General features: G+C 41.5%; 1 protein-coding gene across 7 annotated transcripts in view; it reads left to right on the plus strand.

Moving 5' to 3' along the window:
- Positions 1-13,113, plus strand: part of nphp3 (nephronophthisis 3) — a 165,406-nt gene that overhangs the window by 63,881 nt on the left and 88,412 nt on the right. For all 7 annotated transcript variants that reach the window (XM_048265979.1, XM_048265984.1, XM_048265981.1 and 4 more), the window contains one exon: positions 7,517-7,675. In XM_048265979.1, coding sequence (XP_048121936.1) covers positions 7,517-7,675 — 159 coding nt within the window. The remainder of the gene's footprint in view (positions 1-7,516; positions 7,676-13,113) is intronic.

The following is a 13,113-nucleotide window of genomic DNA, read 5'->3' on the forward strand; positions in this document are numbered from 1 at the left end:
GTCGACTGGTTAGTCTGCTGTTCAGAGGCTACAATTTTTACCGCATAGGCCTACACAGATCAAGCTTCAGTTTTGTGATCAATATTTGCATACTGCAAAGTCTCTGAATCAGATACAAAAGGCTAGTATTTTCAGTAATTTAATATGTTGCTTGCGAATAGCTTGACAACGCTACAACGTCCAATATTAGCCCAATAATTACATTGCTAATAATCATTGCCTATATGCTATTTCTCTTTACCAGTTGCCACTTTTGTCTGCAATCTGGAAGCTATGCACATTTAGCAGCATTCTACCTGGCCGTTTCAGTCCCTCCTGGCCTCTTTCTACCATCCATCCTTCCTGACGCTTATGGCTACTGTAGGGCCCGCCCGACTGAGAAAACCTTTTGGAAAAGACGGGCTATATGGACCTAACCAACCCTTTTTTGGGAGGGGAGAACTCCCTCACATGGTAGGCTACAACCCATGCAGAGGCAACGGTGTCATGCACAGAATGCGGAACATGTATAGCCTACTTATAGACTAACATGACAAATGTCAATATTTTTTTCCTCGACCGGCCCAAAAGTGAAGCGGCCCACCGGGGATTCTCCCGATTACCCACCGCGGGCCTGGAGGAGAATATCCTGAAAGTCCTGAAAATGCCTGCACTCATTGTTTCAAAAGGAGTAAGCCCAAACGGGTAGGCCCAGAACGTTAGGAAATCGATTAAAAATAGGATTTCGGTCCCTTCCAGTAAAAAAGTCATCCAATGCAGATGTAAATTAGGTAAATAATGCAACCTTAACGAAACCGAACTCTGGGATTTATTTGAACGTTTATTTTGAAGTGTTTCAGTTGATTTGATGTCGGATATACATGATTCAAACGTCCCTACCAAGACAGGCTACTTGCTGTAGGGTTTAATTTTTTTAAACCAAGTAATGTATCCATAGCCTACCATTCAAATATGTGTTTCGAAAACCCAAACTGACTTTTTTATATTATTTTTTAATCATTACTAAAACAAAAGCAAACAGTTTATGTCTATGAACACGGTTTGTAATCAATTCTGAGCTGCGTGACATCTGTTGCAGCTCTAATTTTGAAAAGCCAAGTGGATTGTATGTGACTTGTCTGTTCTGAAAACCTATATAGAAAACCTATATAACCCTTATGAAAAACAATTCAAAAACCTGTTATTTTCATTTTTGGATTAGACTAGCCAGTCTCTATGCTGTTTTCATGGACAGCAAGACCCACTTCATTCATTGTTTTAAATAACGTTGTTTGTTGCACACGCCATCTCCAGTGGTTCGCTTTCACTTGCGCAGCAGACGCACAGATTGGATGAGCGCTGACACCACTACCCCCTAATTGCATGTCTCTTTATTTGATGACACTAAATTATGAAAATACTTTCTAATCAGGAATATGTTTAGTTTATTTTTCTTTCGGTCCGCGGTTCCATAGGCTACCATTCAATTGCAGCACATTATCCAAGGACTAGCAATCTCCTCGTCGAGGAGGCACTATAAGCCTGCAGATCATAGACAGAGAAAGCATGCTCTGGGAACAGAGCACAGTTGCCTGCCTAGTGTAACCATGGGTATGTCTACAAGGAAAATGTCTTAGTGCGCTTCGGGGGTGGCCGCACCCCCACTTCCAACGTCACTGGCTGCCTGATAGGTGAAGAGAACAAGAAATGGAGAAACATCAACGCAGTGCCTTGGTAGGCCTAATGTTATTAGGTTGGATTTTGTAGTTAGGCTACTGCAAATGTAACACCCTCGTTTCTATGAAACTGGAAACAACTGAACCAGGAGACTTTGTCACAAGACAAAACAGATGTCTCAAAGCCCATTAGATTAACGTGAGCCTGTGGTTTTAGACAAATAATGGTTAGACTAGGCTAGCTAACTTTACACTGACACAACATAACAATGCTCTGAAGTCGCGGTCAACATGAAATCCAAAACTTTTTGATCACCAAGTTGAAATTTCCTAGCCTGACGAGCCAGACCCACATTAAAATGTAGGGTCTGGGCACTCACCGTTCGCAGTGCTCAGACCGAGGGGCGGGATAATCAGTTGTCTTTCAAATTCCCTCTGCACGCAATAGGACAGCGGCAGCGCTATGAGTCCCATGCGTTTCCCACCAGCAGAGCTAGTTGGCTAGTTCAAACGTTTGCCTCCTTAATAAAAGCTTAACTCGTGTCACACTGTTCGCCAGCAGCAACATCCATCTTATTTGTTTTCAAGTAGGGAATTCAAGCCAAACCGTCTCTACGGCTCTATACACGATTTCATTGGCCTGATTAAGTTTCGATTTCTGGAGGTCACAAGCCAACGGAGAGTTGCTAGACTAGCCCTGGCAGCAAATGTAATTTGCAGCCGCTAGGGGCGCGTCTAGATTTCTAGGCTAGAAATTTCCAGCTCAACCACAAATAATTCCGATTCTTTTTAATATCATCCAATAACTAATTCAATGTTGATTTAGGCCTACAGGCCTAACTCGGCTTACTTACCAACACCATTGAACACCACTTAAGTTAAACAAAGAGTTGCCATTGCTGCTGCTGTGCTGAAGAGATGTGGACGGCACGGCAGGGCACGCCCAATGAAAATAAATTAACGCAACACAACACAGACCCCGCTTCTCTCGCGTCAGTCACTGAAATGAATGCAACACAGAACCCTCTTCTCTCGCGGCAGTCACTGACAGTAGAATAAATGCATGGTGAAAAACACTTCGATGATAAGCGCCGCGCAGCAGCAGTTTGTGACGTCTACATTTATTAGTGTAGTCTCATGTATGAAAACTAGTATTGCCAGGCAATACTAGCCTACTTTGAAAAGTAGTATTGCCGTGGCTGAGCTGCAGCATCGGGTGTTCGTAGACTGTGCGCTCCTCCTCCGTCTACTGTCAACCAGGGCGTATACATTTCTTCTACGGCTGCAAACAGGATTTACTCACAGTTAACCAAATATTTCTTTATTAGGGCAGGGCAGGCATATTTCTGGCTATTAAATTATTTCTAAACCAGTCTGCTAAAGTCTGTAGTGAAGTCTGTGTAGGGTTTTCCAGGCTCCATTTATTTTTACGAGACACCCTGCTCACCAGAGCCATCTGGCGGTTGTTTGGGTTGTTGCAGCATCGTTGCAGCGTCACTGGAGAAATACAAATTAAAGTCGCGTGATCCCGCTTGAGGTCACGTGCGAACCTCGAGGGAAGCTGGCCAATTTGAAGTAATGCCCACTGTAAGGAACTAAAGGTCTTTTCAAGTCCTATGACCGACCAAAGGATGTATACCCTATTAATGACCAAATAAACATTACATTACAATACATTAAAAAGGAAAAGTACTTCTGAATACTTAAGTATTTTTAAAAGCAAGCTTCTGTGCTTCAACAAAGTCAAAAATGTGGGGCCGTATTCACAAAGCCTTCTTAAGACAAAAAAGCGTCTTAAGTGGTGCTATCTTTTGTCTTAAGAACAAATTTAAGAAGATTTGATATTCATGAATAAAGTTCTTATGTTTTTTCTTAACTTTCTTCTTAAGATGTTTCCTAAGAAAACACTTAAGAACAAATGAGATTCTTGAAAACAAAATTCTTACATTTCTTCTCAATTTTCCTTGTAACTTTAAGATAACCCTGCACCTGTCTTAAAAATGTTACAGTGTAAAGTTGAGCTTCTTAAAGTCATTCATATAAAGACATTTAACCGTTTTAGACAGCTCGTTTGAAATATCAGTCTTTATTATGTGCACTTACAATATATAAGCTTACCATTTATTGCTAATTTTAGCTTGCTGCTATTGTTTTCGGTAAACCCTCTGTCTACTCAAAACTGGCATAACCGAAGGGTTCTTGACAGCATGTGACGCACATCGACGTCAGCGTTTAGAACATGTTTCATTTCTTAAACACAAAGTCCATGGAAATGACCGTATTTTCTAGTAAAAACTGCACATTTCAACCTAGAAATACATAGATCTGGATAATATAAAATACCTAGCCTACCGTTTCAAACATAAGCTAACGCGAGTGCTGTTGAAGGCATGGCTTTCCCCCTTAGCAACGGTTCTTAAAGCAAGTTTTTAGCAGATAACTCGCTAGTCAGATTTAATGGCACTGAATGGTGTGTCTCTGTCATTGAAACGTGGTTTCATCATTTAATGGTAACTAACACTGTTGATGAATGATGTAGGCTTTTCTTATCTAAGAAGTTCTTAAGTGAGAAAACAAAAGTTCCAAAGAAATACGACAGTTCTTAAAGCAACACCAAAGAGTTTTTTTGTACCTTAAAATAATGTTTCCAAAATCGTTTCAGTGGTTCATCAACTCGTAACAGGGTGAACGGCACTTTCTGTATTCGCTTCGCGGCCCTCTATCGGCTATAACCGCACTATGTAAGTTTGCCGGATCGGGTAACGGATCTGTAGTTCGATGGAATGAGACATGAGAAACTACAAATTGCATCTGATGTCGCAATACATCGTACTTTCATAAAATCATGCAACATATTCTACCTTGTCTGTGGACATTGTTATTTGCAAAGCCGGTGCTGGATAAACAAATAGTGCGTGCGACAGAGGAAAAGTTCTTTGGTGTTGCTTGAAGAAAATATTGGTGAATTTAAGAACATTCTTAAAGGAGAATTCCAGTGTGATTTTGACCTAAAGTGTGTTGAAACATGATACCGAGTGTGAACGTATGTCTCATAGCTCACCTCGGCTTGTCCCCTGCACTCTGGCGCTAGTTAGTCAATGCTACCAACAGTTTTTCGTTGGGGGTGCCTCGGGCATCGGCCTAGCCATGCAAATAAATCACTGTTTACGAGGCTCAAAGTAGCTCCATACTTTATTGGTAGACTTCCAAGGGCCTTGACATTTAAAACGAGGCATTGAGAACTTTGAAAAAGCACTGGTAGTTTATTTACAAGACGATTTATACAGACAGTACCTTAAGGGATTTTACCGTTCGACGCCATCTTGAATTTAGTCACGATAAGTCGAGCGACGAGTACGAACGAACAGGCATGATAAGGGATCAGATTCCAAAAATAATTCTGTGGAAATGCATGGATTCCAGTTGCTGCTACTGGATTTATCTTAAGACTTTTTTCATGAATACGGCCCCTGACTTACACTTGCATTAGAGTAATATTTGACAAGGTGTATCAATACTTTCACTTAAGTAAAGGAATTGTGTACTTCGTACACGTCTGCTCACAAAGTAGCCTACTCATCACACAGACATCACATGTATGACATCATGGGAATTTAATCATATTATTCTACATACATCTCCCCACCCATTCATCTTGGTGGAATATTTCACAAACTCTTCACTCAACACAGGACATACCATAAATCAGAATAAACAACAGACCTTACCAAACAAAAAGATGTAAAGCATTCCCCTGTACAGTTAACCGTTCCAGAGTAATCCGGTTTTGAATTTGCAGCAAATTTCTACATGCATGTATCCATCTTTGGGCTTTAAGTTTCACATTGTGTTTAAATTGTTCAATACATGATTTCATAACAGGCCTAATACAAAATAAATGTTACAAATATCGCTTAGATATCTGTAAATATTAAAATCAGAGGATACAGCTCATGACTAAGAGTTTGTCAAAGTAGCCTTAATGATCACAAGCATGCATGTAGGCTATTTGAGTATCTTAAAGTTGAGCTGTGCTTACATTTTTTGTGTGATTGAGTGTGTGCAGAGTGTGTGTTTTTTGTGTGTAATTGAGTGTGTTTAAAGTGTGTGGTTGTTTTTGTGTATATGTGTGATTCTGTGTGTGTTAATTGAGTGTGTGTGCCTGCATGCAAGTGTTTTTTTTTTTTTTGTGTGTGTGTGTGTTTGTGTATGTAGGTGTGTTTGTTTGTGTGGGTGCATGTGTGTGAGGGAGTGTGTGTGTGTGTATGTGTGTTTATGTGCATGTGTGTGCATGTATGTGTGTGTGCATGTGTCCAACTACTTTACTAATAACCTAGCCCATCTGTTACAGTAATGCATACAGAACTGGTTCCTTCCTTCAAAATACTGTAGGGGACTAGTGAATCACCATCATTTAACAATGTTAACAAACATCAAATGTAAAGTGTATATACCGTATTTTCCGGACTCTAAGTCACATAAGTCGCACCAGTCAAAAAATGCGTCATGAAGAGGAAAACATACGCAAAAAATGGGTCACCCTAGGCCCTACAGTTCTCACAGAAAACTCTGTGCTCTGTACTCTTTTGCTTTTTCATTTTTAACTAGGTGGCGCTATACATGAAATGAGTGGTTATGGGATGGCTTGACATGGCCGCTTAAGACCAACATACAAAAAAAGATGGTCCTCTTAGGCCCTACAATTCTCGAGATATTCATAGAAAACTGTATCCGCCCTACCCTCCTTTCGGGGGGTCCAGTCCAGCCTGGTTCCATGCTATCCTTGTGGGGCTACATGCCCACCAAGTTTCGTGCACCCCGGTCTTTCAGTGTCCCGGGAATCCTTGATGGAAAATTACACATGCGAGAGAAAAAACGGAAGAAAAAAACTCTAAGAAGTGAAAAATTAATTATTTAAATTAAAATTAAAAATTTTAATTAAAAATGTTCAGGCCTGCACATGGTCAAGTTTATTTTCAGCACTAATTTATATTTTTTCCTATAGTCCTAGGCCTACAGAACATTCCGTTTGTCATGATCATGTAGCGGGATTGACGGGATTAATTTACTATTCTATATGACGGGATTAATTTACAGTAGTCAATTATATTGCCAGCTGAGTTTGCCAAATATTGGTCAGGTCAACACAATTTGATTAAACCATTTGTCTTCGTTACACCATAACTTAAAGAAGAATTTTATCTTAAACACAAATGACTGAGTAGAGTAGACAAATGATTGAGGCAGTTCAAAGTTGCCTTTGTAATAGGCTACAGGAAAATTCCTGACACCTGTGAAACGATGCAAAAACTTCTTAACAAACAAACAAATTCCCTTCAGGCCTCAATGTTCCATCAGTCAACGTCCCAAAGTTAATCAAGCAGTTCAAACGTAACCCCAAAAAAGTCAGGCTGCATGAGTCGAGAAAGCGATGGAGAGTGCCGAGTGCGGGAAACGTTGAGGACAGAAGAATTTAAGAGACACATTATGCTGTTTTTATCAATGAAGCCATCAATTTTGGTTGGTTGGTTTTACATAATGCAACATGTTCATCCATTTTTTTTGCAGCACCTATATTTTGTAATAACAACTGCAATATGTAATAACTTGCAGTAAAATAAAATGCAGCAGTTATTACATAATGAAGCGAATGTATTACATTTTGTCAAGTTATTACATAAAGCTTGAGAATAATCAGGATTTAGGCTGATGTGCATTTTGTTATGAATCTACATGTAGGCTAGATCCTAATTGTTTTCTTTAAATAACTCTCTAAATTTGCTCTTGAAATATTATTTACATTATTTGATCATGTTAATTTCTGCAAAAATAATCTTCAATGTTAATTTTCTTGCTCCCAGGAGTTGTTGGGCTTAAAGTCAGTTGATGATCATGAGCATGTTGAGGAGGACCAAGTGGTGGAAGCAAGTGATGTTCTGTGGGACGAACATGATGAACAGGAACAAATTGAAACATATCAGAAAATGTGCAGCACGTCAACCCACGTTAACTTTGACAAGGTGTGTCTGTCACTTTCCTATTCCATACATTAGTAATTATTTTTCCACAGAGATGCATAGGATACTGCTCCAACTCATGCTGGTTGCCAAGCGGTTTGATTTGGAGCTCTGAATCTGTGTTAGACCAACTGTGTGACTGGGGTTACAAATCTGATAACGCACATGGTGTGAACGGGAGTCCCTGGTGAAGCAGGTTGGGAGTTGGCCCTTTCCTGAATCTCGTCATCCAGGGCCCACTGGATGGTCCCCACTGGATGGTCCCCACGATGTTCTCGGAAGGGACAATGCACGTGGGAGTGTCCTCGAGGTCATTCGCAGCATGGATCCTAGACAGTGTGTCAGCCTCGATGTTGTGGGGCCCTGGACGATAGGCTGAAAATTAAATCTAGGAAAGAAGAGGGCCCACCTGGCCTGTCGGGGGTTCAGCCACTTTGCTTCTCTCAGGTATGCAAGATTCTTGTGGTCTGTCAGGATCTTGAAATACTTGGCCCCCTCCAGCCAGTGGCACCACGCCTTCAGAGCCAGCTTGATGGTGAGGAGCTCACAAGGTGAGCTTCTGGGAATAGAGGGCGCATGGTAGGAGGTCAGGAGATGTCCCTTGTTATTGAAAGAGGACTGCGCCCACCCCTGTGATTAAGGCATTAACCTCAATGATGAACGACTTCAATGGATCTGGGTGTTGAAGGATGGGCGCTGAGGTGAAGGCTTCCTTGTGCTCTGGGATTCCACCTGTGCCCTGGGATTTTCAATTGAGGTCCTTGGGCTTGCCCTTTAAGAGAGTTCAGTGGCGCAGTGATCATGCTGTAATTACATGTAAGCACCTGTAAAATCTGTTTATAGTGTTTATTACCGCACTGTTTAATTTTTGTCACTACAATGACCATAATGCTTTATGTTTTTGCAATATGTTGATTGGAATTCGGTACAGACCAATCAGATTTGTTTGTTCTCTGTGTTTTTATTTGAATTTTATATTATCCAATAATAATTTGTAAATGTTTTTACAACATTCTAACACCTCAGGAACTAGAATCTTTGCTCAAAGTCAGTCCCGGTCCGAGTTTGCACTGGAGAGAGAGAGAATACTTTGCTGTCTGTAGTTTGTGGAGACCATTGGACAAGTTAATAGGCCCACTTACTCCGTAACATCGGCGCATCGTACTTGTTTACTCCTTAGATTTTCTCTTCTAAGTTACGGGTCAAGTGCTGGTCAGACTTTCCGCTAGCTATTTGTCGGTGCTATTTTGTAGCTGAAGCTATCCTGACCTGGGTAGCTGACTTAGCTCCTGTTGCATTCTCCTTCGGAGACGGACTCGATTTGTGCTTCGGTGCTGGACCCACCGGAGCCAGACCTCCCAGGGACGACTGCGTTTTGCCTCCGGTGCTGGGCCCACCGGAGCCAGACCTCCCAGGGACGACTGCGTTTTGCCTCCGGTGCTGAGCCGCCAACAGCCAGTGCCAACTACCCGCGGCTGTTGAGGTTTGCCGGCTGACTGTAGCAACATCCTCCACCGGAGTGGCATCCTCGGCTAGCTGGGACATAGCTGCCTCCCATTCCTCTGAGTCAGGACTGAGCGGAATCTCCCGGTTCTGAGTGATCGGTCGTGAGTAACGTCAACTGCATTTACACTGACACACACACACGTTCTCGTCTCTGCTTGGATCACCGGCGAGTTGGAGGGCCGTTCAGCGGTTGCTGTCCTGCCTGCAGCTCAGAGAGCTGCCACCTGTGCACCACCGAGCTCCAACGGCCAGTGCTTGGGGGGGTTGGGGTTTTATTTTAATATATATATGGGATTAATACTATATTAATGTGATTATTCTTGTGACTTGTATGGTATATTGTTTGTAATGTATCGCTGACTGTTTTTCTTTCCACACTGGTGTCTGTTTAGCTTAAGATAACAGGATAGCATTATATGTTAATCTTTAACGTTACCATCTGTTAACGTTCGGTTTTACCCTGTTCCCCTTGAGTGAATTGTAAAAAATAAACAAGTAGGCATAGTCCCTATCCAATGATCTCGGCAAATGTTTGTTTTCCAAAGTAAGAATTTGACAATTTCGACAATGAATAGCTCATTACACTTATGTTACTGTTGAACGTAGGCCTAACTGGTATCATTACAAACATTATTCGGTGTCCTAAACACTGGCATTTTACGGCATTGTGTCATGTAAGGTCGTTGCAAAATCTAGAGAAATGTGTGAGGTGGTCAGCGAGGGACAATTGAGACACACATTGGATTGTGTTATTACTTGCATTCCACACTATCCACAGCTGTGATATCGGGGGCAGGAGGATTACTGTTAGCCCAGGCTTTATATAAAATTATTTTAACAGAAGGCCTGCCCTACAGTAAGTAGGTTAAATAACAGACCCGCCACAATGTGCGGTATGATGCTTTTTCTTAAATAACAATGATCATCAGTAGCCTAATATTCGACCATTATTTTGTGTAAATGGGCTATGCATTGGGTTAGACACCAGGGGCCATATTCACAAAGCTTTTTATCTTACCACTAGGAGTAGGCTACTCCTAAATAGCAATAAAAGATTTTAGCTATAGGAGTTTCTCTTATTAAGTTATTCACAAAGCCTTTCAGACCTAGGCTACTCTTAGCAAGGGAAAATGACAACTCCTGAACAGATTCTGGAGCTGAGCACTCTAGAATCTTTGACTAACAGTCTAAGAGTGAGTGAGTCTTCGTTGCTATGGATGACGTCATGCACGAGCTTGACTGAAGTGACCACCTTGATTGGCTGATGATTGTAACGCGGGAATGATTCCAAACACCTCCCTTACGATGAGTGGCAGGTGACAGGTCTGAGAATGCGTGCGCTACACAAGGACAGAAGATGATGAATAACTGAATAAAAAGGCCTAGCCTAAATTAATCAAGAGTAAGGCAAAGCAAATAGCCTAGTAGCCTAATGAAACATACGGATTGATGTAGTATCTTTGTTGCATTATTAAATTAATCTGTTACTATGCCTATGCCTACGTTTGCAAAAGAGAACATTTTAATTTGATTCACAATAATGTACATTTAATTTACATGTTGACAATGAGTAGCCTAGTTTTGGTTGTTGTTGGTGGTGTTATTGCATGTTAGTTATGCCTACAGTGCAAAATTGCTTCCTCACGATTGGAAGCTCTTGAACCGCATAGGGTTTCAAAACAGGCGAAATGCCACAAAACCGGTTTGTGAATAGGTCTGTGAGTTAGGAGTCCTCATAGATAGATAGATAGATAGATAGATAGATAGATACTTTATTGATCCCCAGGGGAAATTCAAGGTCTCCGCAGCATACAGACAACACAAACACATTCTTTAACAGCAGAAAGAATAATTAAAGTATATAATATAAAAACACAACTAAGCAATAAGGACAGTAGAAGATAAAGAATATGCTAAATATACTAAAATACAAATGACAAAAATACAAATTATACTAACACTAAATAGCTTAATCTAAATCAATTCTAAAAACAGTATCCACATAGTGGTGATTAATAAATCAGAGGCGCTTGCAATGACTGAGGCAGGGACTGAGCCTGTGATTCTCTGTGCATAGTAAGGTATGGTAAGGTGCTCTGTGTGAATGAGTGTCATGGTGGTAGTGCAATGGTGATAGTGGTCATGGTGAGTGCAAATGAGTAAGTCCAACAGTGCAACAATGCAGAAGTAAAGTAAAGTCTATATATCTATATATTGTGCATATGTGCTAATGTGCTAATATAGCACGCAAACAGTGAGGCATAAAGACAGTGGTACAAGTGGCTAGTGGACAGACAGTACCAAACATGGAGGGGGTGAAGAGGCAGACAGACTATGCAGAGAAGTATATCTCTCCTCTTCCCTTAAGTGAGGCATTGAACAGTTCAATGGCCCTGGGGACAAATGACTTTCTCAGTCTGTCCATTGTGCAAGGCAGTGAGCGAAGTCTCCAGCTGATCAGGCTCTTCTGCTTAACAATAGTGCTGTGGAGTGGGTGACACTCATTGTCCAAGATGTTGATCAGTTTGTTCAGGGTCCTTTTGTCTGATAGTGAAGTGATGCACTCCAGTTCAGCTCCCACTACAGAGCCAGCTTTCCTTTCTTTCTTGACTTCTTTTAAGCTGTCACAGCTGGTGGGAAGGTGTGATTTGTTGGGGGCAGGGCCAGATTAACTGGGCACAAATGTCTGATGGCCCCCCCTGCCCCCCAGTCAACGTGAATCGGGTGGTCAGTTAATAGGCTATGCCGAAATAGTTTTCAACATTTTGAATATTAGTGTCGGGTGAATTAGGAAATGTTCTCAAAGTAGCCTTATAAGAAAGCTGCTTGGGATCCCCCTCAAGCAATATAACCATACAAACGCGCGCACTCATTGTTTCAAAAGGAGTAAATTCGGCTTTGTCAGAACTAAGCTGTGGACGACACGGCACGGCATGCCCAATTGAAAATAAATTAGCATAGCGCAACACAGACCCAGCTTCTCTCGTGTCAGTCACTGACATGGGCGAAACACAGAACCCTTCTCTCACGGCAGTCACTGACAGTAGCCTAGAATAAATGCATGGGGAAAAAAACTTTCCCATGACAAAGACATCGTAAAAGACTGAAAGTATATTTTGTCACTATAACATACATCTGTCCTTTGTCAAATGTGTTATGTTCCAAGTAGCCTAGTGCGTAATTCTGCTTCATAAAGTTGAACAAATACATTTGCTTATTTCACAGAAAAATATAAATAGCCAGTTAGGGTCTACAGTGCAGAGTTGGTAAGTTATGGTAGGCCAACTTGGAGTGAACATACAAACAGGGGAAATTATTTCTCTAGTAGCTGAGTAGCCTCAGGTGCGCACGTAGACATAAGACCGATCATGCAAGCGCCAATGAATCGCGCTCTCACGACATTCACGCCGTTAAACTTAAATAGGTTAACATCACTCTAAGTTCGCCTTCAAGCAAGGAAAACGATGATTTGAAGACATCGGTTTCGTTGGAAGGGCAAGGGGTAGCAACAGGGCAACACAGAGACAGGCCCGATGGCAGGGCTGTTATGAGAGTATTAAAATATGGGATATTCTACGGGAAAACATTTAAAACGGCAAGACAGCGGGGGGAAGTTAAAATACGTGAGAAACACGGAAAAAGTTGACATGCATTGTTTCGGTCCCTGTGCACAGGTATTATTTGTCATATTATTAATCTCATATGATTATTTGTGAAATTGTGCAAACAGGCGCAACACATTTGAAAAGGAAGGACGTAGCATGCAAGCTCACGGGAAAGATTGATTTAAGAACGTTATCGCAGTGTGTGGCTGTGGCGCAAAGCAGCGCATGCGGAAGACAGCGACAATTGGCAGGGGAGGGTCATGTCTTTTTTTTAACAATTCTGTCGGCGGGTCATTGAACAATTTCTAGCAGGCAAGGGAGGGTCATGCA

The sequence above is a fragment of the Alosa alosa genome, chromosome 16 (assembly GCF_017589495.1).
Source record: "Alosa alosa isolate M-15738 ecotype Scorff River chromosome 16, AALO_Geno_1.1, whole genome shotgun sequence".
NCBI classification, from domain to species: domain Eukaryota; kingdom Metazoa; phylum Chordata; class Actinopteri; order Clupeiformes; family Clupeidae; genus Alosa; species Alosa alosa.